This window comes from Fringilla coelebs (genome assembly GCF_963513975.1).
Source record: "Fringilla coelebs genome assembly, chromosome: 14".
Taxonomy (NCBI): domain Eukaryota; kingdom Metazoa; phylum Chordata; class Aves; order Passeriformes; family Fringillidae; genus Fringilla; species Fringilla coelebs.
In genome coordinates, this window is record NC_140040.1 from 8,396,892 (window position 1) to 8,422,567 (window position 25,676).

The 25,676-nt window shown below is 42.1% G+C and overlaps 1 protein-coding gene across 2 annotated transcripts in view; it reads left to right on the forward strand.

Moving 5' to 3' along the window:
• Window positions 1-19,417, forward strand: part of CBFB (core-binding factor subunit beta) — a 38,639-nt gene extending 19,222 nt beyond the window's left edge. Inside the window, exons 5-6 of one of the 2 annotated variants that reach the window (XM_084215442.1) lie at window positions 3,827-3,953; window positions 16,561-19,417. In XM_084215442.1, coding sequence (XP_084071568.1) covers window positions 3,827-3,953; window positions 16,561-16,583 — 150 coding nt within the window. In that variant the 3' untranslated portion in view covers window positions 16,584-19,417. The remainder of the gene's footprint in view (window positions 1-3,826; window positions 3,954-16,560) is intronic. The other variant, XM_084215441.1, reaches the window with a different exon arrangement.
• The last annotated feature ends 6,259 nt before the right edge of the window (window positions 19,418-25,676 follow it).

The following is a 25,676-nucleotide window of genomic DNA, read 5'->3' on the forward strand; positions in this document are numbered from 1 at the left end:
GTGCCTTGCCTCTCCCTAACTTGAGAAACTAATTTGCATATTAATGAGGTGATGTTAATGTGAGTATGTTTGGGATTAAATAGAAACACTTTGTGTCAAAGTCCCAGCCCTGAACACTTCCTCCATGATGCCTAGAAAGAGAGAATAGTCCTGCCACCCTTCGTGAGTCCATGAGAAGAGCCACAGACCAAAGCTTTTACTCTAAATTCATTTTTGCTGTGCATTCACCTCTTTCAAAGCTGTGTCAGTGACTTGGGCAAGCTCAGTTCCAGCTGCAGCAGAGTGACTGCTGTGGGCTCCATGGATTAGGGACCTTCAGGCTGTAATGCCTTCCACAGCCAGGATATAGGCCTGAGGAATGTAACATGGATCCCAGGGTTCTTGATCTGCAGGTACTAAGTTTGATACATAATGCTAAGTCACAGGACTTCTGAGCTGAGAGCAGGCTGATGGGAACATGCACTCAGGAGGAGACAGTGTCACCCTTCCCAAAACTGGAGGGTTCCTGAAGAAAGTGGGCACCCTTCCAAAAAGGAGAGGGGTCACTTGACCAGTGGGTTTAATTTTTCTCTTCCTAATTTCCCAATAAATGTTTTTGCAAGTGCTTGGATTACTTTAGTTTCCCAGTGTGTATATGCTGTCTTAGCAACACGTAACAATTCCCCTGTGCTGTCTTCAGGAAGTGTTTGTGCACTGAGGTTGTGATTTACTCTTTGTGTGTGTGAGGGGATGTGAGCCTGCTCTCAGGTGTCAGTGCTTTCCTGAGTTGTGAGTAAAGGGTGCTGAGCTGGAGGTGTTGCACTCTGTGGATCTACAGAGATGTTTGCACGCAGTTACAGGTGTGTAACTTGTTTTTAGTTTGTGATTCTGAGGTTGTCAATGGTCATTCTATTTGCTACAGTAGTAGTACCTAAGGGTGCCCGGTGTCATAAAGACCTGTACAGACACAGGAGTAGCTGCACTCTTATATGGGTTAGTATTGTAAACATTTGGGCAACCTTTTACATTCTTCAGTTTCCTTTTTCCTGTATCTGTCGCTGCTTCCTTGTTTAAAACTGTTGTAATATTGCTACTGCAGTTGACTGAACTGCTGACTTTGATCCCAAAATAACACTGGTGTCAGAAGGGGCTTAAGTGCCTCATGTGGTATTGCCTGTGTACCCACTGTCCTTTGTAAGAGGTCCAGCTGCCCTTCACACCCCCCTCATTTTTTGGAAGCTTGTCTTAAGCAAATGCAGTGCTCTTAGTTTTCCTGTCTCTTACCCTTCATACTAATGCTGGGATCTAATAAAATTTTTCTTTGCTGTTGTACTTTGGAAAACATACTACCCTTCACCAGATCAACAAATACTTTAGGAAGAGAATCCACATGTGTTAACATTGAAATATTTTAATTTTACCTGTTAAGCTACTGTTTTTTCACTTAATCCACAGCCTATCCATGTCTATTTACTACGTGGTCTTGCTTTTTGTTACTGAAAGCTCTGGTTCTGCTGCTTGCTCAGACTTTGATGGACCAACACACACAAAGCTGTACATACATGTTTGAATATCTTCTCTCTTTGGGGCTGAAATTTCCCTGGATTTGATATTTGAGTGTCTTAAAGAGTCTGTTTCTGTCTTCAGTACTTTTGCACCTCTTCTGTAGTAGAGCATCTTGCTTTCTCACCAAGTCTTTTTCTCCTGGGCTGCTGTGAGGATTTGTATATAAGTTTAGGTGTGTGTAAGCTTCTTTTTTTTTTTTTTTATATTTTTTAAAATTTTATTTTCTGGACTGGGAGGTTTGGTTTTGTTCTGTTGTCATGTTGATCACTCATTCTGTTGCTCATGTTTTCCTTATTCTTACTCTTCTTTGTAAATTTATATCAGGAACATTTTTATAGAATAAAACTAAGATGTATAAGTTATTTGGTCTCATACAGCTGAATTTGCTAGGCTATTGTTACTAGAATTGAGTGACATTAAAAAAAAAATCTTTGTTAAATTACTGTTGTATAAAGTTGGGTTGTTGGTTGATTTGTTATAATGTATCACCAGGAGTAGAGCAGAATTCTATGTTTTACTAAAAAAATTCTGATGCTTTTATCCCTTTCTCAGGCTTGAGCAAACCAGTGTTTCAGCTGTCAACACATCTTCATTCTGGATGTCAACATAATGATTTTTTCCCCCATGAATTTCTAATTTAGTTTCTTTTGGTTATGACCATTTCTTTAAAATATTCCATCCAAGGCTGTATGTCAGCCTTTTATTTCATGACCACTCTAAATGATGGTGAAATGCAAAAACCTTCAATAAAAAAAGAATCTTCTTCTATTTAAGTCTGATTTAAAATAGAAGGAAATAAAGACATACATCTCTTTTGTAAACTAAAATTAAAGCAGCTTTTCTGGAGTCATGTGGGACACCAGCTTATCTATTCTCTCTAACCTTCTGCATTATTAAGAACAAACTTGCTTTCCACTCTCTAACCCTGGTTTCTATGCCTTGTATGAGCACTAAAATGGCTGTAAAGGGCGAAGTTCTAATCTTAAAAAGATCTGTGGTGTTAAAGTATGATCTTGTGGCAACTTTAAACATTGCCCCCCGTCCCCGCAGCGCGGCGGCGCGAGGCAGAGCCTGGGCTGGCAGCTGTTTGTATTTCCCTGCCTTGGGCCACCAGGGAGCCCCTGCACAGCACTGCACAGAGCAGCTCCAGGGCCACGATTGTGCCCACGGCAAAAAAGGCAATTTAACATTTTCTCAGGCTGGGGATGCTTTATCTCAAATTGAAAAATTTATGCACTTGGTCCCCAGGTATATTAAAACTTAGTTTTGCTCTCTACATGTTTATGTCCTCTAACAGTCAAGGTCAGCTTTTTAAAAAAATTATCAACTTTAAAATAACATTTGCATGTATGTGGGAATTGTCAGCAGAGTTAGTAGTAATTGCAGTTGAAGAGCTAGAAGGAGGGAGAGCCAATACAGTTTATCCCTTCCTGGTTTGTGGGGCCTCTTCAGATGGGACTCTTCCATTCTGATGGGGAACAGTAAATGTGTTAAAAGGTGTCCTTAAGAAAACTTCCAACCCAGTTAATAATGGCTCCACATATTGCTAACGCTTTCTTTAAAACATTTTCTAATAGAAAATACTGTTTGAAGGATTTTTAAAGGTTAGTTTTATTAAATCTGTTCCTGTGCATAAGCCATAATTGGAAATAAGCAAAAGGGCTGCTGCAGGTTTCTCCTCTGTTGTATGGGAATGTGTGGAGGAATAATTCTGCTTTGCACTTTCCTATGCATCTAAATTTATATAATATAAATGATACACAAGTATTAAGAATGTTCATACTGAAGCACCTGCAGCAGCTTTTGATAAAATGAAGGATTTATTTGGTTTGTGACTTTGGTAGTACTTACTTTTAAATGCAAGAGAGTTAAATTACCACTGTTTGTGTAGTGGTCTCTGTCTAGCTATACCTGTGAACGCTGTCTTCAAAATGACTTTTATGAGAATAAAATGTATTGCCTTTTACACAGAACTTCTGAGAATTTCTAGCCTTAAAATAAACCCAGCAGCATTTAAACTACTTTGGAACAGGAGCTCTCATTGGAAAATGTATTTTAGTAGTAGCTGCATTCCAGCTTTTGTAATCTTTACTGCTGTAGTGAAGGTAAGTAATATTTCATTAACCTGTATTGACATTTGCTGGAACCCGCCTGTGTTCTAGCAGGTTCTGCAGGACATACTGGACTTTGCTGCCAAGGGGTAGTTAGTATTCAAAAGAAATGTGATTTGGTGGAAATGAGGGTCACCTTTTGTGTCACTCTGTGTCATCTGCTTTGGTAGCAGGAGGATGCATTGGCACAACAAGCCTTTGAAGAGGCTCGACGAAGAACTCGTGAATTCGAGGATAGAGACAGGTCTCATCGGGAGGAAATGGAGGTGAGGGTTTCACAGCTGCTGTCAGTAACTGGTTAGTACTTTCCCAAAACTTTAGATTGTTTCCATTTATTTGTCTGTTTGTACAATGTTGTGTATTGTGTTTGTTCAGTGATGTTGTATAAAAATTGCAAAATGTATTGTTTTTTACTCTTGTAAAATGGATTTCAAGTTTTTTAAAGTTTTGATAAGAATTCTCTGATCTTGTACTTTTGTTCCTTTCTGTAGATGGTCTTTGCTGTGGGTACTTAAGCTGTAAAGACATTTATTCAAAGAGTTGCCATTTCTCTCTGAAATGATACTTTAATAGCTGAGAGAGGGATCTTTTGCTGCATACATTTCTCATGAACACAGAAAAGGTTTTGGGAGCTGCAGGGGCAGAATTTTAGAGCTTGTTATCCCATATTTTGGGAAAAATTACCAGCCAATTTAATCAGATGCCACAGTCTGCTTTCTTGTACAGGCTAGTTTTACTGTCTTCTCACCTTTTTCTTACTGGTGGGAAGTCTCATTCCTTTTTTTCACTGGTTTAGTTTCCCTGTTTTGTTCTTTGCTTCTTCAGGGCCCCACAGTCTTGAATCTTGTTCTTTCTTGATGAAAGCAGAAATTACTGGGATTGAGAAAAGAAGAGCCAGGAAAGGGAATGGAAACCAGCTGCTCTGAGATGTCAGAAAGGCGAGAGCTGTAAGAGGACAAGTAATAGTACATAAGGGGAGTTGGCAAGTTAAGGCAGGCTGCAGGTCAGGAGAGAATAGGGAGAACACAGAAAGGCTTTGAATTTCTTTCCCTTACTACTGCTGTTTCTTACTTCCTGCTTCATCAGTACAGCCTGACTTAACTGTAATCAAATATGATCAATCTGCTGGTTCTATGGTTTTTAGAAAATTTGATTATTGTTATTGCTAAGCTACTTTTCTTTTGGCATTCTTTCGGATAATTGGGATGATCAGACAGACTTTCTTCCCTTCCAACTACATCTGGAAGGCACTGAGCATGAGAATGAGAGGGAACAGATAGGCACAGAGGATAATATCTCCCTTTGAAGTGGCTGGAGTGTGTCTCCTTGCAAACACTGCTGCAGCCAGGTCAGATGTCAGCTGTAACAAAGGTAAATTCCTTGCCTTGGAGGCCCTGCTACTGCTGGATTCTTGGAGCAGCTGCTGGATTGCCTGAATAATTCTGTCCCAGCATAGCTACAGCCTGCTTGTAAGTTCAATTCAGAAAGAAGGTAGAATTAGCTTTAAGCTGTTCATGAAGACCTGTGCCAGCCTGCTTTACTGTTAACAACACAGTAGGAACTTTAGGTCCAATATTATGTCTTTGAACTCGATGTACTTAAAACTTTACTTGATATATTCTCCTTGCACTGTGCCTTTCATCCCCACTCCTCTTATTACACGAAGCCATGTGCATGCAGAAGGTTAAAAAAGAATGAGGCTTCCTGAAATAACTTCTGGAGTTGTGAGACAATTTTCCTGCAAGCGTAGAAAACATTTACTTGCAGCTAAGCTGTGCAAAAACACTATTTCAATTAACAGTGAGGTGGAGGTAGTATTGAGCATCTAGGATTTCATGGCAGACATCAAAACTCATGACACTGAGGCACAAAAATCAACATTCTTGGCTGTCTGCAGGAGCAGGATTCAACAACTTCTGAAAACACTTTTGCTTTTAATAAGGCAGAAGGCAGTTGCTATTAAGTGATGTCCTTATTACTATTTTCTCTTGAAACAATAATAGTTATTGTGCCAGCTCTAAAGCACTGGTATAGATCACCTACAGAAAGGAAGAAAAGAAAAAATTACTGACTTGAAATATGTTTAAGTAGAATGAAAAGTATTATCAAAGGTTGTTTAAAATTTGTCATGTCAAATGCAAATGTTTAATAATTGTAATATGTTGTTTTGCATGCTTTCCTGTTTATTTTACTGTGCCTCTTCAATATGTCTAACCAACAGATTTTTTTCCTCCAGTACTCATAGGTCTATAATTGGTTTTCACATTTCAGTTTTTGTTCCTGTGTTTGGGGTAAGATGCCCTGAACATATATCTGGAATGTTTACAGACAAGCTTTTTTACTCTTGACTACATAAAAATCAGGATCTTTTGGGATGAGATGGTAGAGAGCAGAAATAGACTTAGAATGCATTCCTAAAGAGGAATCAGATTTCCAAATCATTCATTGTTACCCTTCTTTTCAATCTAAGGCAGCATTTGGACAGAATCAAATGAACTTTAATCAGTAAGCACTTGGTGTTCATGATCCTTGTGCCCAATTCTCAATAGAAAGTGATGCATAAAAGTGCATTCCTGTGTTTGTTGTATTTGTGGCCTGTATTGAATTTTCTGATGCTGACGTGCTCAGTCAGCTTGGAAATGCAGTTTGTCAGTGGCACCCTTCTGATGATTGCATTGCTGACAGCTGCAGAAACCTTAATCCAGACTGCCTTATGTTCTGTTTCTGTAATTTCAGTGGGGCCAGCAGTATCTTTGGTTTCACTACAGAGATGGTACTTGAAGGCTTTTATATGGGAAAGGCCAGTTCTAAGTGTGCTGAGTGAATTTTTATGTATGTTTCGCTACACACAAATGAAGATACTTTCCTTGTGATCATTTTAATCTGATTTCTATACAGCTTTCATCCTTGAGAAGGTTTTAGATTTTTCTTTTCTCCCATGCTTGGCATGGACAGTAAAACTCAGAACTGGCAGATGTGGAACAGGATCTCATCAGTGTTAATGATGGTTTTAAGAATTGCAACACTGTAGAAAATCAGGATATTTCTGACAGTAGAATTACAGTTGAAATGCCTTTAATAGAGACCAGATTCAGCTTCAGTGGGGGAGGGAAGGGGAATCCTGCAATATTCCAGCCACTCCTACCCAAAACAGAGGCGCCAGCTCTTTGGAAATATTTATCCATCCAAAGCCTGGCAGCATATGAAAATGATCAGATTAAATTATTTATTTATACAGCTTTCTGGGTAGAAAAGATTCCCTATTCTAAGTCTTTCTGCAGACTTAACATAAAGTCTGTAGACTTAAAACTCCCCACAGAGGAGTGGTCAGTGATAACTCATTGAAAACAATGTTAAAGTGTCTTGTGTGTGACAGCTGTATTTTAGAAGGGGGACACTTTGCAAGGGGAAAAATTGCAAGTGCATTAGCAATTTAGAAATTATCACTTTGCTAATTTTCATTCATAAGTATCCTAAAAAACTCCCAACCAATTAAAAAAATTCTTCCCCCTTAAAAAAAAAAAGTCAAAAACGCCTTCAGGCGTTGTGAGGTTTGTTTGCCATCTTTTCATCATATAGAATCCTTTCCATTCTAGTTTAGCACACCAGATCTTTGTTTTAATGAACATATTCTTTGCAGCTGAGGGCATCTGAGGTGGGTTGTGCTTGAATTTTCAAAGGTGATCATGTTTTTGTGCAATTACAGCACTCTGATGTAAATAGGGTGGGAGTGGATTTAGGAATTTTCATTGAAGTTTTTAAGCACCTCTGAGTTGAACTGCCTTCTGTTACATTTTTAACATAGTTTGTTTTGAATACAAGACGCTTTTGAGTTTTTATATCAACTTGTATAGCTCAGTTACATCAAATACTGCAAATCCAGCCCCACTGTCCAGGATTCTTGTGTTTCAAAGATGCTTTTGAAGTCAGTGAGTGTTCTCAGTGCCTTCAAAATTAATAAGGTATCCCAATGACTTTTACTTCTACAAAAATGTTGGAATGCAGAGACAGAATGTTTAATAATACACATTAAGAAAGACTTTATCCCCATTTAAAGATTGTTTAAAAAATGAGGTGTATGAACTTGAAGTATTTGTACGCTCCCCTTTGCCAAACTAGAAGAGCGAGGAGACTGAAGGGATGTTGGTGAGGCAGATGTTTAATTTTTATGTCTTTATCTCCTTGTGTCGTGGTTGAGAGTCAGTCTGAGTGTCTCTGCTGTGGTTTCAGTATGAATGACCAGAGTTAGTGTCAGGACAAGAAGTGTTCTGCAGAAATTACTGTGAAGTTGCTGTCTAGACGTGAATTTCCAGGAAGAGCTTTTGCTTGTTTTTCAGTCTTCTAGCATAGTGGCATGATGCAAAAATGTGTCACACTGTCCAGAATGGCTTGGAGAGATTTAAACAGCCTCTCATTGGTGAAATTAGAATTTATTGGAAGCAATGGCCCATGTTCAATGTGGAAAAGCTGCAAGCAGGTGCCTCCTGACAGCTCTTTGCTGGAGCAGATGGCACAAAGCAATGGGTTTTCAAGGGGTGGGTGAAGAGAAGAGGCCCTCTGGTGAGTTGCTGTGGGCAGGTGGGGGTATTTTGTGGAGATTTGTTTTGCACAGACAAGCTGTAATTTCAGTACACAGTTTGTCCAGCTGTGTTCTCCAGAGCTGGGCTAAGGATGTCCCCATGGCTTTACTTGGGGGTGGGTTGGATCTGCTCGTACTCTTCCAATGTAATTTCTTCAACCAGTATTTTTGAAATGTCATATTTTTCTACTTTGTGTTCCTTTCCTATGTTGCTGCCATGCTCTTTATTTTAGCAACACTGTGAGCAAAGAGACGGAGTGGTTTGCTCTCTCTAAAACAGTCTAGTCTAGCAATCTGTCTGTTTGTGGTCTTGTGCTAAATATAAATTACATTAATGGCTAAGCAGAGCCATTTTGGGAAACTGCATGAAATTCCCATTTTAAAAACCTTCATTTTGCTGAAAAAAAACCCTGTTTTGGAACTTGTTTTTCTTCCAGAAGCAATCCCTCTCAATACAAAGCACCAAAAACCCCCACCAACCCCACCCTTTAAAAAGGGCTGAAGTAAAAATTTACCTAAATTTTAAATACTGTGTCCTGGCCTAGGTTTTTACATATTATACTTGTTTGTTGGGAGTTACCACTTGAAATAGGCAAGATACATTTCATTTAATTTTGCTGAAGTTGGGAACTCTTGAGAAACAAACAGGATTTTGTTACAGAAATGTAAACAGTTTACAGTTGAAAGAAAATAAAGTAGTAGGACTGACTTTCATGTTCTTCCCAAGATTCTAGACAGTGAAATTATTCTCCTTTTCTCATTTTTTTCTAAGATGAAACTCCTAGTGTAAATAAATGCTCTAACTAATTATATTTTTCTCAAATACAACTGGCTTCAGAAGAAAGTACAGTATTACAATAAGTATGTGGGGACTTTTTTAATTTTGGCTCGGGATTTTTTAAAAAAAGAATTTCTCATCAGATTTTAAAGGGTTTTTTTCCTTATTAATCTGGAATTAATTTAATTAGTGTTTATTATATGTACTCTCCAAACTGATGATGATAGAAAAATAGTATAACCTTTAACACAGGTTTTTGGATATGAAAGATACCTAAACTGTTGATTTTTCATATGCAGTGGATAGTGTAGGCTTGGTATGTGCTTGAACACAAGCATAAATAATTTGTTTAGATGCAGGATGGATACAACATAACTTGGAAAGAGATGTTTGAGTGGGAGTGTGCTGCCTGAAGGGGTTCTGCAGTGCCAGTCCGGTACAAGAAGGGCACTTACGTTATGACTGGTTTGCTTCACAAGAACTTATATAGCTGGTGCTTGTGCAAAAGTGCTGTACAATGCATAGATCAGAAAAACAATTTGTGCTGTACAGAATCAATGCTGACTGTGGGACAGAGGAGATCAATCTTGCAAATCAGGGAATTCTGTAATATAAGCGTCTTCTTTCAGTCAATGAAGGTTAGAAAGGGGCTGAGCAACAGAGGAATACTGTCTTGAGGCAATCAATATTAATTATAAATTTATAACCTTTAGACCAGCTTTCAAACAGTGCTTTCTAAAAGGGAGCACTTCAAGCTTTTTTCCTTTGGAAAAGAAGTTTTAATATGAAAGCAAAAATTCCAGTCTCTACTCAAAACTCTTCAGAGCTCCCTATTCCTGCTGTGCTTTTTCCTTCCTTGGCTTGCAGTGACCTTGGTCCAGTTTGGGGCAGCAGAATCATTACCTTTGTAATAGCTTTTAAACAAAGATGCAACCATGCAAAGATTTCAGGTGAGGGGGTGCATGGGGGTCAGGAAGCAGCTGTGCTGCTTGGCCTGGTCATGCTCTGCAGCTCTCTCACAACCTGTGGGAGAGCAGGCTCTGCAGGTAACACAGTTCATGTGTGTTTGCAGTCTGTTCCTAGGAAGCAGATCGTGGTTTGAAATGAAGTCTTGATGGAAGTTAAGTGCTAAATAACTCTTATCAATGGCCTTTGTCAGGAAAATGTTTTATTTTGACTTTCAGTGAGCTTGAAAGAGAATCAGAATGGAAGTAGGAATAAAAAAGAGCATTGGGTATAGAATTCGTGGCATTAATAGTTCTTCAGTTGCTTCAGTCTAACGTTCAGATCTCTTGCCAATTTAGAGAGACTGTTTTCCATTATTTGCATAATTTGAGTGGTTCTTGACATTATAATTAAGAAAGATCAAGGCTACTCCTTCCCAGGTTCAGTGAAAAGGAGAGCTGATAGCAAAATGAATGTTATGGGCAGCCAACAAAGCAACTGCAGAGACTGGATCCAGGCCATGAAGTCTAATGCTGATAGCTATGCCTGCTAGGAATGTGGTAGAGATCCTATCCCCTCTGCTGCCAGTGGCTCCTGGATGCAGTGTGTGGTGGTGCTGCTGTGGCTGAAGTTCTGGGAAGTGCAGATTGAGATCTCTGTGCAAGGCCCCCCGAGACTGGGGAGCACAGGGGCTGCTCCATCCAGCTGTGACCAGAGGGGCTCTGTGATGTATGGGTTGGCATTCTGCAGGGCCCCAGCTTTGCTGACTCCAGTTCTGGAGGCTGAGTTTGTCCTGCCCTTCTGCCCAGTAAAGGTGACTGGAGGCAGGGCCAGCATTGTGAGCCACGTTCACGTCTCCCTGGGAGAGGCTGTTATTAACCAGCAACTCAAAGATTTCAGCTCATTGCTGTGGGTCTGCCTCAGATACCAGGGCTAATATGAAGGTGTGCTTGGGTGTAACTGGTCATTTTTCTGAGTATTGCTCTCTTTATTTCAGGGCTGGTTTTTTTGTGTTTTTTTTTGGTTTTTTTTTTTTTCATTTGGGTGGTTTTTATCCTGTGGTTGTATACTTTTCTGAAAAGTATCTGCAAAGTATTTTCAGGTTTGGTTGGTTGTTTTGTTTTTTTTTTTTTCATCCCTTTTCAGGAGGTTGGCAGTCCTAAGAGAATCCAAATGTTCACTGTTTAGTTTTTCATAGCATAGCCTGATTTTTCACTTATTTAGTAAATTATAGATGGCAGATGCCAAGGCACATAATGCATTTGCTCTGTCTGTTTCAACAGGACAGAGCTGCCAGAATCCAATTAAAGAATTGCAGTGGAGTTGTCCATGGAGAGACTTTATTTTGGCTATTCTTTTTGTGACAGCCCTTCATCAAATTAGCTCCCTCTTCCTTCCCTCCTCTTCACCAGTGTCCCAAGTTGCATATGCAATCGGTCTGGTTGTATTTGTCATTTCACTGTGTGGCATTCAGAGGTCCCAGTTTTCCCTGCTGCTGCTGTTTAAGTGATTCATAGAAAGGGAGGGCCATCTTCATGGCAGCCCTGTCCATCCTTACTAAATTTGCTTCCAACTTTCTCAGTTCTGCTTTCTCTGAGCTATCATGTAACCCACACAGTGGGACTGCATTATCTTTTCCTGATGAGCTCATGTGGTAAGAGGAGTTGGTTTCCTTAGGTATGTTTGAGGCCTCAGAAGATGCACAGGAAGGGGCTGGTTAGAGATGCTTTCTTAAAGTCAGTTTAAGGAGTTTTGTCAGCACAGTTGGAAGCACGACAGGCTGCAGCATGGGGCAGGATTAAGTGGCTGCAGGAGGTGATGTGTTCTGAATGTCTTGGCTGCTGGAGGAACTGCTTATGTACCACCTTCCTTATTGCCCATCTGTTTTTCCTTTGTGTTCCAGTAACAGATGTAAAGCCTCCAATGTGGTTCTTGTTCAGAAAAGTAAATGATAAAACTTACTGATTTAATGATTCCAAGCTACCTAGTTTATTGAGAAGAAAAATATGATACAGATATTACTGCATCTTACTCTTGCTAGGACTTTCAGTCCATTCCCCTTAGCCTGTATTTAGGCTTGGGAAAAGCTCAGACATCAGAGGTTGAAGAGGGCAGAGGTGTAAGGACTACTATAGGGCACACTTTTTATGTTTGCTTACTCTCAAGTCAAGATGCTTTTGTTAGTGACTCTCTTTTGTCAGTTATTACCCCCATGGTACCAGCATGATGAGTTCAGCATGAATAAGTCTAGAGCAGCATTTGAAAGGAGGCTTTGAAATGGTTTTTTGCCAATTACGTTCCTGCAATTCTTTCAGTTGGTCATCACACCCTCTCCAGGGTTAGAGGTTTTCAATGGCTTGTGGCCAGTTACAATTCCTTCTGTGCAGCAGAAGATTTGCATGGCTTCATGTTCTGAAAGCTGAGTGCTAAGTATTTTTCAGTGTTGAAACTCCTGATGTGTCCATCAGGTTAACTCTTCTGCTCCTGGATATTTGGAAGAAAAGTGGCAATGTTTGTTAAAATACATTCATTTTTAGGATAATTGCAACTCTGGTGGGATCTGTGTATTAATTACTAGTTTCTCACAAGCAAATATTTGTTATTGTGTTGCTAAATAAGAGATGAAGAACATGTGAAGTAGTGCTCCTTCAAACTTAAAATCAACGTTTGACTGAAAAAATGAAATACACAGAGAAAAGATGAATAACTGCTGTTTTCTCATGGCTCATTAAGCATGACTCATAGCAGTGTATTCCATTTCCCAATGGCAAAGATAGATGCATCTTTCTTAATTGAAGCAAGTCTCCTTAATCCTTGAGAAGCTGAGGCCATTTTTCACTGAGAGTAATACTGCTGCTTTTGTGTGGCAGCAAAAGGTATGCATTTCAAAAATTACAGCAAAAATTGCAGTTTAGAGAATTGATTAGCTGTGCTGGGGAGTATAGGACCCCCAGTGGTGAGAAGTCTGGAAATTGCTGGTCTACATCTATAAAAGGGAAGTTTTAGCTTCCTGTAATAGACTGAGAACTAGCAGATACTGCCCTGCTGATGGTCACACTCTTCCTGCAAGGGAGTGTTAAGGATCTCGTGGCATTTCTTTTGGAAGCTGTATTTTGCCAATTGTCAGTGCACAATTGCACCCAGTGCTTCTTGCTCCACAGTGTGCTTCCTGTCTTTGTACAAAGTGATTTTTCTAGTCTTTACCAAGCATCTTTTAATTTGTGTATTTTTCTTTCAGCCTGTGAAGCCCAGTTGTAGTTGCTGCATACTGAGCACGTTGTGCCCTGGCAGAATGGCAGTGACTGCTAGAACAAGCCTGCTTCACATGTTTGTCTTTTTGCACAGTAGTAGCACAAGGAAAGGAGGGTGCCTGAGTCAGAGCTGTCATTCCAACATGTTGCAGTTGCTTGTGTAAATTCCCACTTACTGAATTGCAAAATTACACCTTTATCCACATACACTGTTGTAAGATATTGTAATGACTAGTTTTGGTATATTTGAGGGTCATTTGTCATGCCTTTTGCATATCACTTGAAAGGGCAAATCTGGTAGTTGTTCACTAGTGGCTTCTGCAAATTCTGCAAGTAGCAATGAGGTCACAAATCATGCAAATTCCTTCATATGCTTTGAAAGAAAGGGCCACTTTAAGCAAAGCATAAATGCAACCATATGCTCATATCTTGGAGCCTTCACTGAAATTTGACAATAAAATTGCTGTGCATATGATTTGTTTTCTGAAGTAGAAACACTGTTGTTTTTAGAGCAGTAGCATAGCAGCAATTAACTTGCTGGTCTTTTCTAGCTGAGTGTAAAAATGTTTATCGAGTGCAAAATTGGTAGAAGTGAGATTTTGGTAATTGTTACAGACAGTGCATGTCTTTATTTTCTTTTAGAAGAAAGAAGCAGCAGTAAAACCAGAAGAAATCTTGTTACAGTCTGTTCAATAGAAGGGTATGCAAAGTAGAACTGTTGCTCTTTTCTTAGTCTTTGTTAAACTCTTAAATTAGACTGGAAGTATCTATTCAGACTTGATGAACAACCATTTCATATGAAGAAAATATTTACAGCACAGTTGACTTTTCTGTTGAAGGAAAAAGGAAGTGTGGGGTTTCCTTCAGTGATTTTGATAGTCAAAGCTGAATGATTTGGCTTTTGGAAATAATGTAAAAAGCTTCATTAATGCCATCTTGTAATACTTTGTATCTCTACAAAGAGGACAGCGTCCAGAAGTTGTTTCAAGGGCCTCAAGGAATACACCCTTACACACTTAGTCATCAGTGCTGTGTGGCAATTAGAGCAGTTTGCTTTAGTGTGATTCTTCAGAAAGATTACTGAGAAATCTGTGGGTTTGTGCATCAGCAGTGGTGTTGCTTCTCACCTTCAGATTTCTTCTGCAAGCAGGAGAAGCAGATTGTTCCTTCAGAGTACAGCTAGTGCAGATAGAACAGAGCAAAAAGATTGGCTCACTCTTAATTATCTAAAGTGCAGCCAACACTGAATACATAAATGTAGTGGATAGTGATTGTGATATTTAAGTTAGTGAAGGTGTTTCCAAAGCAATAGTGGCAGTGTGACCACTAAGGAGAGTGCAGCAGGGGATTGTCTGTGCTGGAAACATGCTGATTACTAGAGGGATTTATTGAATGAACTCCATGTGCATCAGAAAGGGACCATTGCACAGAAAAGGAAAATGTAGCTTTAAATTGGCTTTTAAATAGGAGAAGGAAGCAGCAGTTCTCTGTCTGGGTGCAGCTAACCTAGTGCACTGGGAGCATACAGTTAGGCAGACAAGAAGGATGGTAGATAAGGGAGGAAGCAGTGAACAAAGAAAGGTCTAAGTTGGAAAAAGTGGAGTCAGCAGTGCATGCCAGAGGGTCTGGAGTGAGCAGGCTGTGCTTGCTCACCCTTTGGAATGGGAGTGCAGCAGCACACCTCATGAGCTGGGGCAGCTGCTGTGCTGTGGGGAGGGTTCCTCCCTGTCAGTAAATGGGGCTCAGAGGGGCTCAGGGAACACCCAAGAGCAGCACTCGTGCCCCTGTTAGTCACAGCTCTGTGATGGTGCCAGCACGGGAGCTGCTTGAAGGGTATTTCAGTGGCACAATGCCTGTGTTAAGGCTGTTCCCCCATCTTTCAGGAACACAGGAAAAGTATTTCAGAGCAGGGAAGTTGTCACTGGTTTGCATTTTTTAAAGCCCTGAATATGGCAGGTTATTGCAGCTGATGGAGGCACTCGGAATAAAGCCTGAGTAGTGACACCTTCCACCAGCTGAGAATGTGGCCTGAGACTGTCTGGGACATGTGGCAGTTACAGGCCATGGTGCCAGCTATTTGCTCTATAAACTTAAATAAAAGTGCTGCTACTAAAATGTCTTAAAAACCAGCTAGCATGTATTAGATGTTCTCAGAGTTGAAGTAAGGCTTTAAAAATTTAAGGAAATCAATGTTTTAAAGTATTTACCTGCAGCATTTGTGTGTGCTGTACCTGTGTACTGGTAGAGAAAGTAGATATCCATGTCTTTTACTGTTGCTGATCATTCTTAATTACCTCTTTACAATGTTATTAACTCAAACTGTTTAACAGAATAATTTATTTAAAGGAGAACTTACATTACTTTTGTTTTAATACAGGGGTGCAATCATATGTTCCTTTTCTCAGTTTGTTAACTTTGCAGGTGCACCGAAGAAGAAAGCAGTAAAACCCCAGCTTTTATAAGGTGTTAAAATGTGTGTCCCTTTATGGATTAAACTGTGCTCTTGTGTTACTATAAGTCTCTTGATTCTAGAGGAAGCTAAAGTGAATGTTTCCCTCGTGAAATTATCTGGAAATGGTGCAATGTATTCTATCTCATATTGTAGCATTTCTCCTTAAAACTGACAGAAAAGGTTAACAGAAGGGAATTTCACAGGAAAGAAAATTATTTTTGGAAGAAGAGACGCAAAATTGTTGCCTAACTATTGTGGGAGTCTCTTGCTGATTGCTGAAGCAATGTTTGAAGCCTGGCAGTGTGAGTGTGCTCGTGTGTGAGCACAAGCACCCAGTCCCTGCTGGGAGCTCTGGGCTGGGAGGGGAGGCACAGCAGGCTCTGAGCCCCTCAGGGACAGGGGCTGCCAGACCCACTACCCTCCTGAGACCTGGGGGGGCAAACTGAACTGGGGGGAAAAGAATGGTTTTGATGTTAAAAAGTATTGCTTTGCTCACTGCTCAAATTGTAAAGTTTCTTTACAATTAACGTTGCTCTCTCTACGTAAATACTGAACTTTCCCTATCATCATTTAGCATTCTGCTGCTTTCCATATCTTAATGCTGGCATTAAGATCACAGCCCTCACCCTCTGCTGGTTAGTGCAGACTTTTTAAAGTGCATTTTAAGTTATTGATGCAATTTGATATTTTTCATAATTTCTATTTAAACTGAAGTTGCATCATCTTTTCTTGAATTCATCTCCTGTAAGAGTTGCCTTAAGCTACAGGATTGCTTTTGCTACTTTTGGTGTTGTCTGTTTAACTTGTATTGGTTATGGTCTTTAGTTGTGTTAATATACTGAATAAGAGAGCTGATCATTTCCTGGTTGCTGATGCTCAGTGTGTGTTTGCTCGTGCAGGCAAGAAGACAGCAAGACCCTAGTCCTGGCTCCACCCTGGGCAGCGGCGACGATCTCAAACTACGTTAACCAGCGGCAGCGGCGTCCCCGGCTCTGCACACATGCATTGCTTCTACTTGGCAAAGGATTGAATAAAAGACCAGAAACTGTGAGAACTGGGTATATTATGGTCTGTTTCCTGACCTGCGGCAGTCCAAGTCACCAGAACTGCCATGGTTTGCACTATGTTTATGTTACAATACCTGCATTTCCCATTTTAAGCATGTAGCCAGTGGCAATTCGAAATTTTGTTTTTCTATGCAAACTTATTTTTGTTGGCACTATTTTAGTGAAATGGAAACTTATGCAGCTATAAAACCATTTTTCTCAACTGTAATAAAAATTGTCACTTAAAAATAGGTCAAGATATTACAGATTTAGAACAACTTTTGGTTTTGTTTTTGGTTGGTTTTTTTTGTTGGTTTGTTTTGTTTTTGTTTTTTTTTTTTTGGTAAACTGCTGGAAGCCAATGCATTCCGAGCTTAATTTTTTAATATGGGCTTTTGGAATTTTGATTGTCCTTATTGTGTTCCTGCTTTATTTTAGATAATGCATTCTTATCTTTCTTTCAGTTTTCTTTTTTCTAAATTTGCAAGACCTTATTAAAACTGCTGACATTATTTTGCATTATTTCCAAGCTAAACCCAGTGAATCAGAGCTGTTGGAATCAGTTTTCAAACTTTGTGGGTTTGTAAACGTTACAGTTGCAGTATTCGTTTAACTGCTAACAATTCATTGGTTCCACTTTTAAAATGATAAAAATCTTAAACTGTATATTCTTGTGCATTAATGCATTCTGCCCCGTTATCTGTCTCAGATTTTATTCTGTTCCAAGTGAGTTTGGGTGGCTGTTATACCCTGTATATAGTGCTTTACTGAAACTCAGAGGAAGTCGCAGGCTGGCTTCTGTTTTATTCAGGGATTTTTTTAACTAGTTCTTCAAAGGGATACTGCAACTCCACAATCAGATTCAACAGCATTTAAACTGGGAACAAAAGTGATCAGCTGCCAAGGTGATATATATTAAATCATGTTTAAGATAACTGCTTTAAGTATATTTTATATCTTAGGCTTTTTGTAAAGTTGTGCTGAATGGTGAAAAGCTGAGATGAGCTTGTGTGCAGGAGCCTCATACTGCACATAGGCCCCTTCTATTAAATCTTATGCAAATTTAGACTGTTGCAGTATATATTGCATTTTCTAACAGGGTAAGATTTGGGATGAATTAATGTATGAATTAATCTTGTTTCATTTGGGGTGATGGTGAATGGACTTGCTCCAAAGATTTCATTGCATCCAATATTTGAAGAAAATTGATTAGAAATGTAATGTCATTTGGCTTTGTTAAAATGTGGTGCTTCCTGTACAGCCTGATTGATTAAAATGTCACTTAAATACCTTTTTAAAATAAGGGATCTGGATCCAGTATTTTAAAAATTATTTTAAAGGTAGAAACTCTATATGGTTAGAACAGTTAAATCTTAAATAAAATTCTATAATTAAGACAATTATACATTCCTCATTAATGGCAAAACAATTGATGCAAAAGAGGTCTTGCAAAAATGTAAGCAGATGTCAATGTGAAGGAGAATCTTTGTATGTTAATAATATGAATATTTAACATTCACTTAAAAATGTCATTAACTGTAAACTGTGAGAATGTCATCAAATAGAAATATTTTGATACTTCAATTTAAATGTGATTCACCTGAAAGATAATCTTTTTCACTCTGTGGCCACGTATTCTTCTTGCTCTTCTTCCCCCAAAGAAATAATTTTTCTAAAGTGTTTCTGCAAAGAGTTATTTAAGGGACACACGCATGCATCCGCACGCATCCCTGGCCTTGGATCTTCTCTGCCATCTGTGTATTTTTGATGGAATAGTCTGCAGATTTATTTTAAAAGGTTTTCCTAACGTTTCAGACAGTGGTTTTAAACCATAAGTACACAGGAAATGACGCTATCAGATATTAACGTTGCTATCTCTATGTAAATACTGAACTTTCCCTATCATCATTTAGCATTCTGCTGCTTTCCATATCTTAATGCTGGCATTAAGATCACAGCCCTTACCCTCTCTGCTGGTTAGTGCAGACTTTTTAAAGTGCATTTTAAGTTATTGATGCAATTTGATATTTTTCATAATTTCTATTTAAACCGAAGTTGCATCATCTTTTCTTGAATTCATCTCCTGTAAGAGTTGCCTTAAGCTACAGGATTGCTTTTGCTACTTTTTGTGTTGTATGTTTAACTTTCATAATAAACTTCTGTGTAGTGAAAACAAGGTGCTGTAAGTTTATTTGACTCCCTGGTAGTCCCTGCTGAGGTATTTTGTTTAGGTGCAAGGCTGCCTTGGTGTCTGTGGCTAAAGCAGTGGTGACATCCAGTGGTCACTTACCTAACTGACCCCTCTCCTCTGCTGTGTTCAGCTGCTCTCTGGGAGCAGCCTTTAATAGAAGGGTCTGCACTGGGGAAAATGTGGATTTTGCTGCCCTAAAACTCTTGTTTCTTAAAACTGATATGCCCTTCTTACTCTGACAGTGTGGATCTGCTCCAGGGGGCCCAAGCAAGGGGCTGTGTGAGCTTACAGAGTGCTGTTTGTGGGCACATTGTGAGAGCAGCCACCAAACCTTGTTAATGGTGCTGCTTTGGGCAAGGGGGGAACCGGGGAGATTACATGTGTAAGTGCAGGAAATGTGGTAAAGTTCTGTGGGGAAAATATGGATGTAGTATGCTACACCTGAAAACCGTCTGGAGCTGCTATAATTTTAGGTGGTGTAACTTCAAATAGCTAACCCTGACTGACAGTGCTTAAGTCCTGAAATCAGGCAGAGGATTGCTTGTTTCATAACAGTGCTTTAGGAATATTTATGTGCAAAATAACAAGTAGCCAGGTGGTAAGAGTCTAAAGGTTGTGAACAGACCAGAGAGCACCAAAGAAAAACAGCCCTGCTGTGACCTGTGCCTTTCCTGGAGATGTTCTTCAGTATGAAGGGGAGGTAGCTTTTGAAAGAGACAAACAACAAGCCACGTTGCTCTGCTTCTCTTGCTGAGGGCAGATGGTGTCTGCCAGCCCTGCTGTCCAGGCAGTGTTTGAAAGGCATCTGCAAACAGCTGTTTACAAAGCCACTGGGTAATTTGTCCTTTTACCTGGAAGCTCATGGAAGGGCTCACTTTTCTGCCCAAGGCACATCATAAGGGGCTGAGTTCAGTACTTGTACAGCCTTTTCTTGGCTGAAGTCAAAGGACAGAGGCACTTTGTCCTCTGGCTCTTCCTAGATGGAATTTGCCTCTCAAGTGTGTGACTAGCAAAGGGACTCTGAAAATCTCCCTGCATGAGGCACATACAGCAGAAAAGAATTTTAAAAGCATTGCAGTCCAGTGCCTTAACTAGCATGGCTTAGGGATGGCTGTCCTTGATGTGGGAGTGAAAGACTACTGGAAATGCTGGAACTTACTGGAATTGAGAAGGATGTCAGGCCCTGGAGCTCAACCACAGCAGGTGAGGTATGGTCACTTCCAGCTGGGTTTTTTAAACTCCTGCTCCTACCTGACCTCTTCTGAACCCAAGAGAACACAGTATTAACTGTTTCTCAGAATTCTGAAATAGTTTGGGTTGAAAGGGAGCTCATCTAGTTCCAGCCTCCCACTAGATGTTGCTCAGAGCCCCATCCCATTTGGCCTTGAATGCTTCCAGGGATGGGGCATCCATCCAGCTGTTCTGGGCAACCTGTGCCAGGGCCTCACCACCCTCACAGGGAAAAATTTCTTCCTGATACTTAATTTAACCTCTCCTCTGTCAGTTTGAAGAAATTTCCCCTGGTCCTGGCACTCCAAAGTCTCTCTCCAGCCTCTGCTTACTGGGAGGGCTCTGAGGTCTCCCTGGAGCCTTCTCCAGGCTGAACTCCTGTCTATAGAGGAGAGGTGCTCCAGCCCTCAGAGCTTCTTTGTGGTCTCCTCTGGGCTTGCTCCAGCAGCTCCATGTCCTTTTGTTGAGGACCCCAGGGCTGGAGGCAGCATTGCAGGTGAGGTTCTCAGTGTTTAGTCCCTTTACTGAAGTCTTCAAAATGTGGAAAAGCAGGTTTCCTAGTTTCTCTGGAGGGAAACAGCAGCTGTCCTGGGCTCATGCTCCCCTTTCTGAAAGCAGAAAACTGAGAAAATGAACTGTGAGTGAAAACAGCAGCTTTTCTGTTCCTGCAGATCTATGCTGGTTTGTCTAATAACAAGCCTTGTTCAGGTAAGGGCTGGGAAGTTGGATGAAGATGTGGTTTCAGGGAACTCCAGAGCTGCACGCCCTGGGATGACCTTGGCAGGACTTCTGTATATTTTTTTTTGCTTGCTGTTAGTTCAGGACTCCACTCTGTCATAGATGTATTAAAGAATCCATCCTGTCTGCACAGAACTAGGACCAGTTTCTGTGAAGTTGCATTATTTTGTTACTACATTTCCAATGCAAATAAGAGAATGACAGAAATGGCTTCAAGGATGGGAATTGCAGTGAGAACTTGGAGCAGAGTGAACATTTGCATGGGCAACATTTCTCATAGCTCATTTGCCTGACATCCTGTCTTCACACTGCCACCAAATGTAAATCCCAGGCCATGCATATTCATCAACTGCTGCAGCTCAGAGCTGCTCAGGGTTTAAGTAACTATTAAATAGGTTTCTCAATTACAGGTTGAGATAAGTGAATTTTCAGAATTGCCTTGGGCTCACTTCTTGAAGCTCAGGAGTGGGGGGAAAGTAGCACAGAAGAGCTGAGTGTCGCCTCTCTGATGCTGTCACCTGGCACAGTGGATGGCTGGGGAAAGGAGTGGGAAACCAGAACACTTCTTGCTCAGTTTTGTGCCTCTCACTGGGCCTGGTGCACAGTTTACCACAGCTGGTGAGCCTTCTGCCAAGTCTTTGTTACTTCCCACAACTCTTCTGAGATGTAACTGTTTTCTACTCTGTTGACCTGATGATGGGGTCTTGGAGGACCCCAGGATGGGTTTTCCTGGGGCTCCACTTAATCTTGTTCTACAGGCTGGGATTCTCTGCTTTTCATGGGAACTGGTGGCTTTGCCACCTTTCCCCTTTTGCAATCTTCTTTCTTCCCTGGAGCAGGTCATGGGTTTAACTTGACAAGAGAATGACCTTCTAGGGATGGACCAAATTTACACCTGAAAGCTCCTGGCTTTTCCAGCTGCTATCCACAGGCTTGCTGGGAGAGTCTGTCCCTCTGAGCCTTTCCCACCTGCATGTGCAACCCTTTCAGCTTGTGTTATTCATACCCTAGAAAAACCTAGAAAAGTCTAGGTACAGAGAAACAAGCAGTGTAAGGAACCAAAGCTCTTTGTCTGTGGGATGCACTTGTCCCTGATCACTTCCCATGTGACTGTTACTGAAGCAGATGACTGGGGTGGTTCTGCTGCCCTTGCAGGATTTTGGAAGAATTTCAGGGCTTTGGCCCCTCACAGCAGTGGTGCACTGGGGGAGTGACATCCTGATGACACCCCAGGAGCTCTAAGCCTGGACGAGAGCAGAGAGGTTGGTGGAGGGAACGTGGGTTTGCTGCTGGATTGCAAACAAAGCTGTGGGGGGGACAACTCTTACTAGAAGACAATTCTTAATAAAGAGGCAGCTCTACCCAGAAACACCAGACTTGCCATCACCTCAGGGCCAGGAAGGCTGCTGAGTATCTCACTTCCCAGAATTATGTGCCACCAGTCCCCTCCCACCCAACCAAGAGCAGCCTGTCCTTCACTCCAGCCCCTGCTCCCCGATGGCCCCCGCACGGGGCAGCGCTGCAGTGGGACTCCTGCTCTGGAGGTGAGATACTGCAACCCCCTTCCAGCACATCCAGCTCCTCACTGGCCTTCCCCAGCTGCCCCAGTAAACCAGAGCCTGGCCACCAGCCTGCAGACACCTGTCCATGGAGCCAGGAGCCTGTGCCCACAGCTGCTGTGGCCCAGGAGGATGAGGATAGCTGGGGATGCTCAGACCTGCATGTGATCCAGGTCACAGAATCATACAATGCTCAGGTCTGCAAGAAATCTTAGAGAGCATTTAGTCCACCCCCTGTGATGGACAGGGAAACTTCCAGGTCATTTGCTCTGGCTGTGTTTGAGGTCTGGGGGCCAGGGCAAGGAGGGAAGGGAGGGCCAGGCAGAGCTGCAAGCACAGCCTGTCCCTGAGCTGCCTGGTGATTCCTCCTGCTCAGGTCAGAGCTGCTGCTGAGGAACCCCCAAACACTTCCTTGGCAGCGACAGCCCCGGCCCAGAGCCCCTGGGCGGATGCTCCCACACAGATGAGAGGACAGATCCTCTTTTTGGTTCTGCTTTCAGTTCTGCTCTGCAGAGCACAGCTGGTGTGTGACTGCCGGGGCCTGGGGCCGGTGGTCCCGGTGGCTGCGTGACTTTCTGAAACCACCAACCCCAACAAGGTGTCTGAGCACCAGCTCTGCAAACCCTCTCCACGTCCAGACCTGCCTCAGGGGCAGGATGTGCCAGTGGGACTGAGCCTCCTGCACTGGGAGGAGGCTCAGGGAGCGCCTCTGCTGTTGGTTCTGCCCTCCACAGCCCATGAGTAAGATCCAAGTCACACCCTCACTGCTCGTTCACCAGAAGGCAGTGACAAAATGGGCAGAGATCTTCAGGGGCTCTGAGAGGGCCCCTGCAGCTCTGAATTATCTTCTTTTAAATGATGAAACCCCAAGCACCAGGGCTGGAACAGGCTGGTGCAGGGGCTGACACCGCTCCCTCCTTCTCATACCGTGCCCCATGGCCCTTCCTCATCATCAGCTGTGACAATCAAACATCTCTTTTGGAAATATATATATATATGGAGGTGAAACTGTAGCAGGTGAAAGCCCTGCTACATGCACAACCCTTCTGGATCCATAAACACTTGCAATGAGTTTGGGAATTCGGTAGAGTCCCCACATCCATTTTTTACCCTTCTTTTTTTTCCCCTGAAAACCTGTACTTTAAATTACTTTTTTTTTTACAGAACCCCTGTGCTTTTCCCCAGGGTAAACTTCCCACCAGTTTTCAATGCAGGATTAAAACCCCAAGTGCCGGGCTGGGCGGCGGCCGAAGGCAGGATGCAGCGGCCAGAGGCTCCTGGAAGGATGCTGGTCCCAGCTGTGACCCGGGCAGGGGCGGGTACCCGTCCCCGGTGCCCATCCCCGGTGCCCCGGTCCCGCCACACCCCGGCCCCTGCCCGGCACCGCGGCGAGCTGGGCTCCGCACCCTGCCCGCGCCTGGCGGAAAGAGAAACCAGCGCATCTGTTTCTAATGAAGCCGAAGCCAGTTTAGATCTAGCCCTGCACGAATCAGAGCTTTTGAAATAGATCCGGAGCTCTGTGAAATGCACATAAAGCGTGCCGGGCGGGGGGCGATGCAGGGGAGCTGTGCGGGAAACGCGCCTCAAAACATCAGAGCAACTTCAGAGCTTTACAGCAAATATCTTTCCTCCAGCTGAATCAGCGGTGCCAGGGCTGGGATCCGCTTCCAGCCCGTTTTTCCGAGCGCCCTTGGGGCAGGTTTCCTCGCAGGGATGTGCGCTGCTCTGGGATCCATCGGGAGAGGGCAGCTCCGCTCTGCGCTCGGCTGCATCCCCGCCTGCCAGCCCGGGCACTGCTCGTCCCTCCTGGCGGCTGCTGCAATTTTCTGCTTGCTTTTAACCGCCTGGGCTGAAAAGCCCAGCTCTCCTCAGCAAACATCTCCCCGCAGACGTGTAGAATTTAGAAAAAACCTCAAGTTCACAAAATTTCGAAAAATTTAAGAAAAAAATCGGTAAAAATCCATTAATCCCCTATAGCTGCTCTTCTCACCCCAAAATGTGATGGCATCACAAGGCTTTGGCAGAAGCATCTCTGATGGATGCACCCACTGCCATTCATTCAGTCAGAAACATTAACAACAGAGCCAGGCTTTAAAAACTGATTATGATTTTCAGAAATCTGTGCATTGCTTCCTGAGCCCTGGGGCTGAATTTCCCAAGAAGTGCTCCATAATCTGGAGAGTAAAAAGGGTAATTTTATCCTTTTAAAATTTAAGTTTTGCCTGTCACGAGCAGTTGCCAAAATGATGGTGCTTTGCCCAATCTGCCTCAAAAGTGCCAGACCTGGCAGTGCCCAGCCTTTCTCCACTTAGCCTGGGGCTTGGGTTGATGTGTGAAAAGAGGTGGTAGTGGAGAGGCACCCTCAGAAATAATTTCTTTTTTTCTGCCATTTTATTTGGCCTTTTTTCTCCTTGGTGAATTGGGTTTGTACTCATGATACTCTCCCACAAAGGATGCTGAATCTTTTTTAGTGAAAGCCCAGAGTGTTGCATCCCCCAGTTTGCAGCACTGGGCATTCAAAGGGCATCACCAAACACAGGAAAGGAGGTGGACAAGAGTTTCGGCAAAGCCTAACTGATCTGCAGCCACCTGTTTTCCACCAGCTCCTCAACCTGAGGCTGCACCTGCCATGGACCTACTTAAAAGTAGGTGCTGTGCTTTGTATTCTCTTAAATGAATGAGGCATGCGAAGCTTCTAGCTACATATCTATTCTCTCAAGTACATTCCTTATGGGTGTCACAATATGAACTTACATACAAAAACATAAAAATGTGAATATGAACAATATGAACTTACATATAAAAATACTGTATATATATAAATATACATATTTTTCATACATCTACAGTGAGCTGGAGAGAGGCAAGTGGCTCATAAGGATTAGCTCTGCTCCCAGGAGAGGAAAGGCTAATTTCTGGTTTTGAGCCAATAAACATGTGTCAGAGGGCTGGAGTGAAGGGGAAACATTGGCAGCATCTCTGTGCTTTTCAGCATATTAAGATGTCACCATGCTTGGATTAAAAAAAAAAAAAAAAAGCAAGGCATGAATAATAAATAGAGCAACATGCAGCTGACTTCAAGGGAAAACTAATTTCCCTGGGGCTTGCTCCACTCCATATACATTAAAATCTCACCTGCTTTGACAGCTCTGTGACCTGAAGAGAGATGCTGAGGAATTGGTGTTCAGAGCAGAGCCTGGCCAAGGTCCTGCTCCCAAACATGACTGGGATTTCTTTACAATGCTTTGATC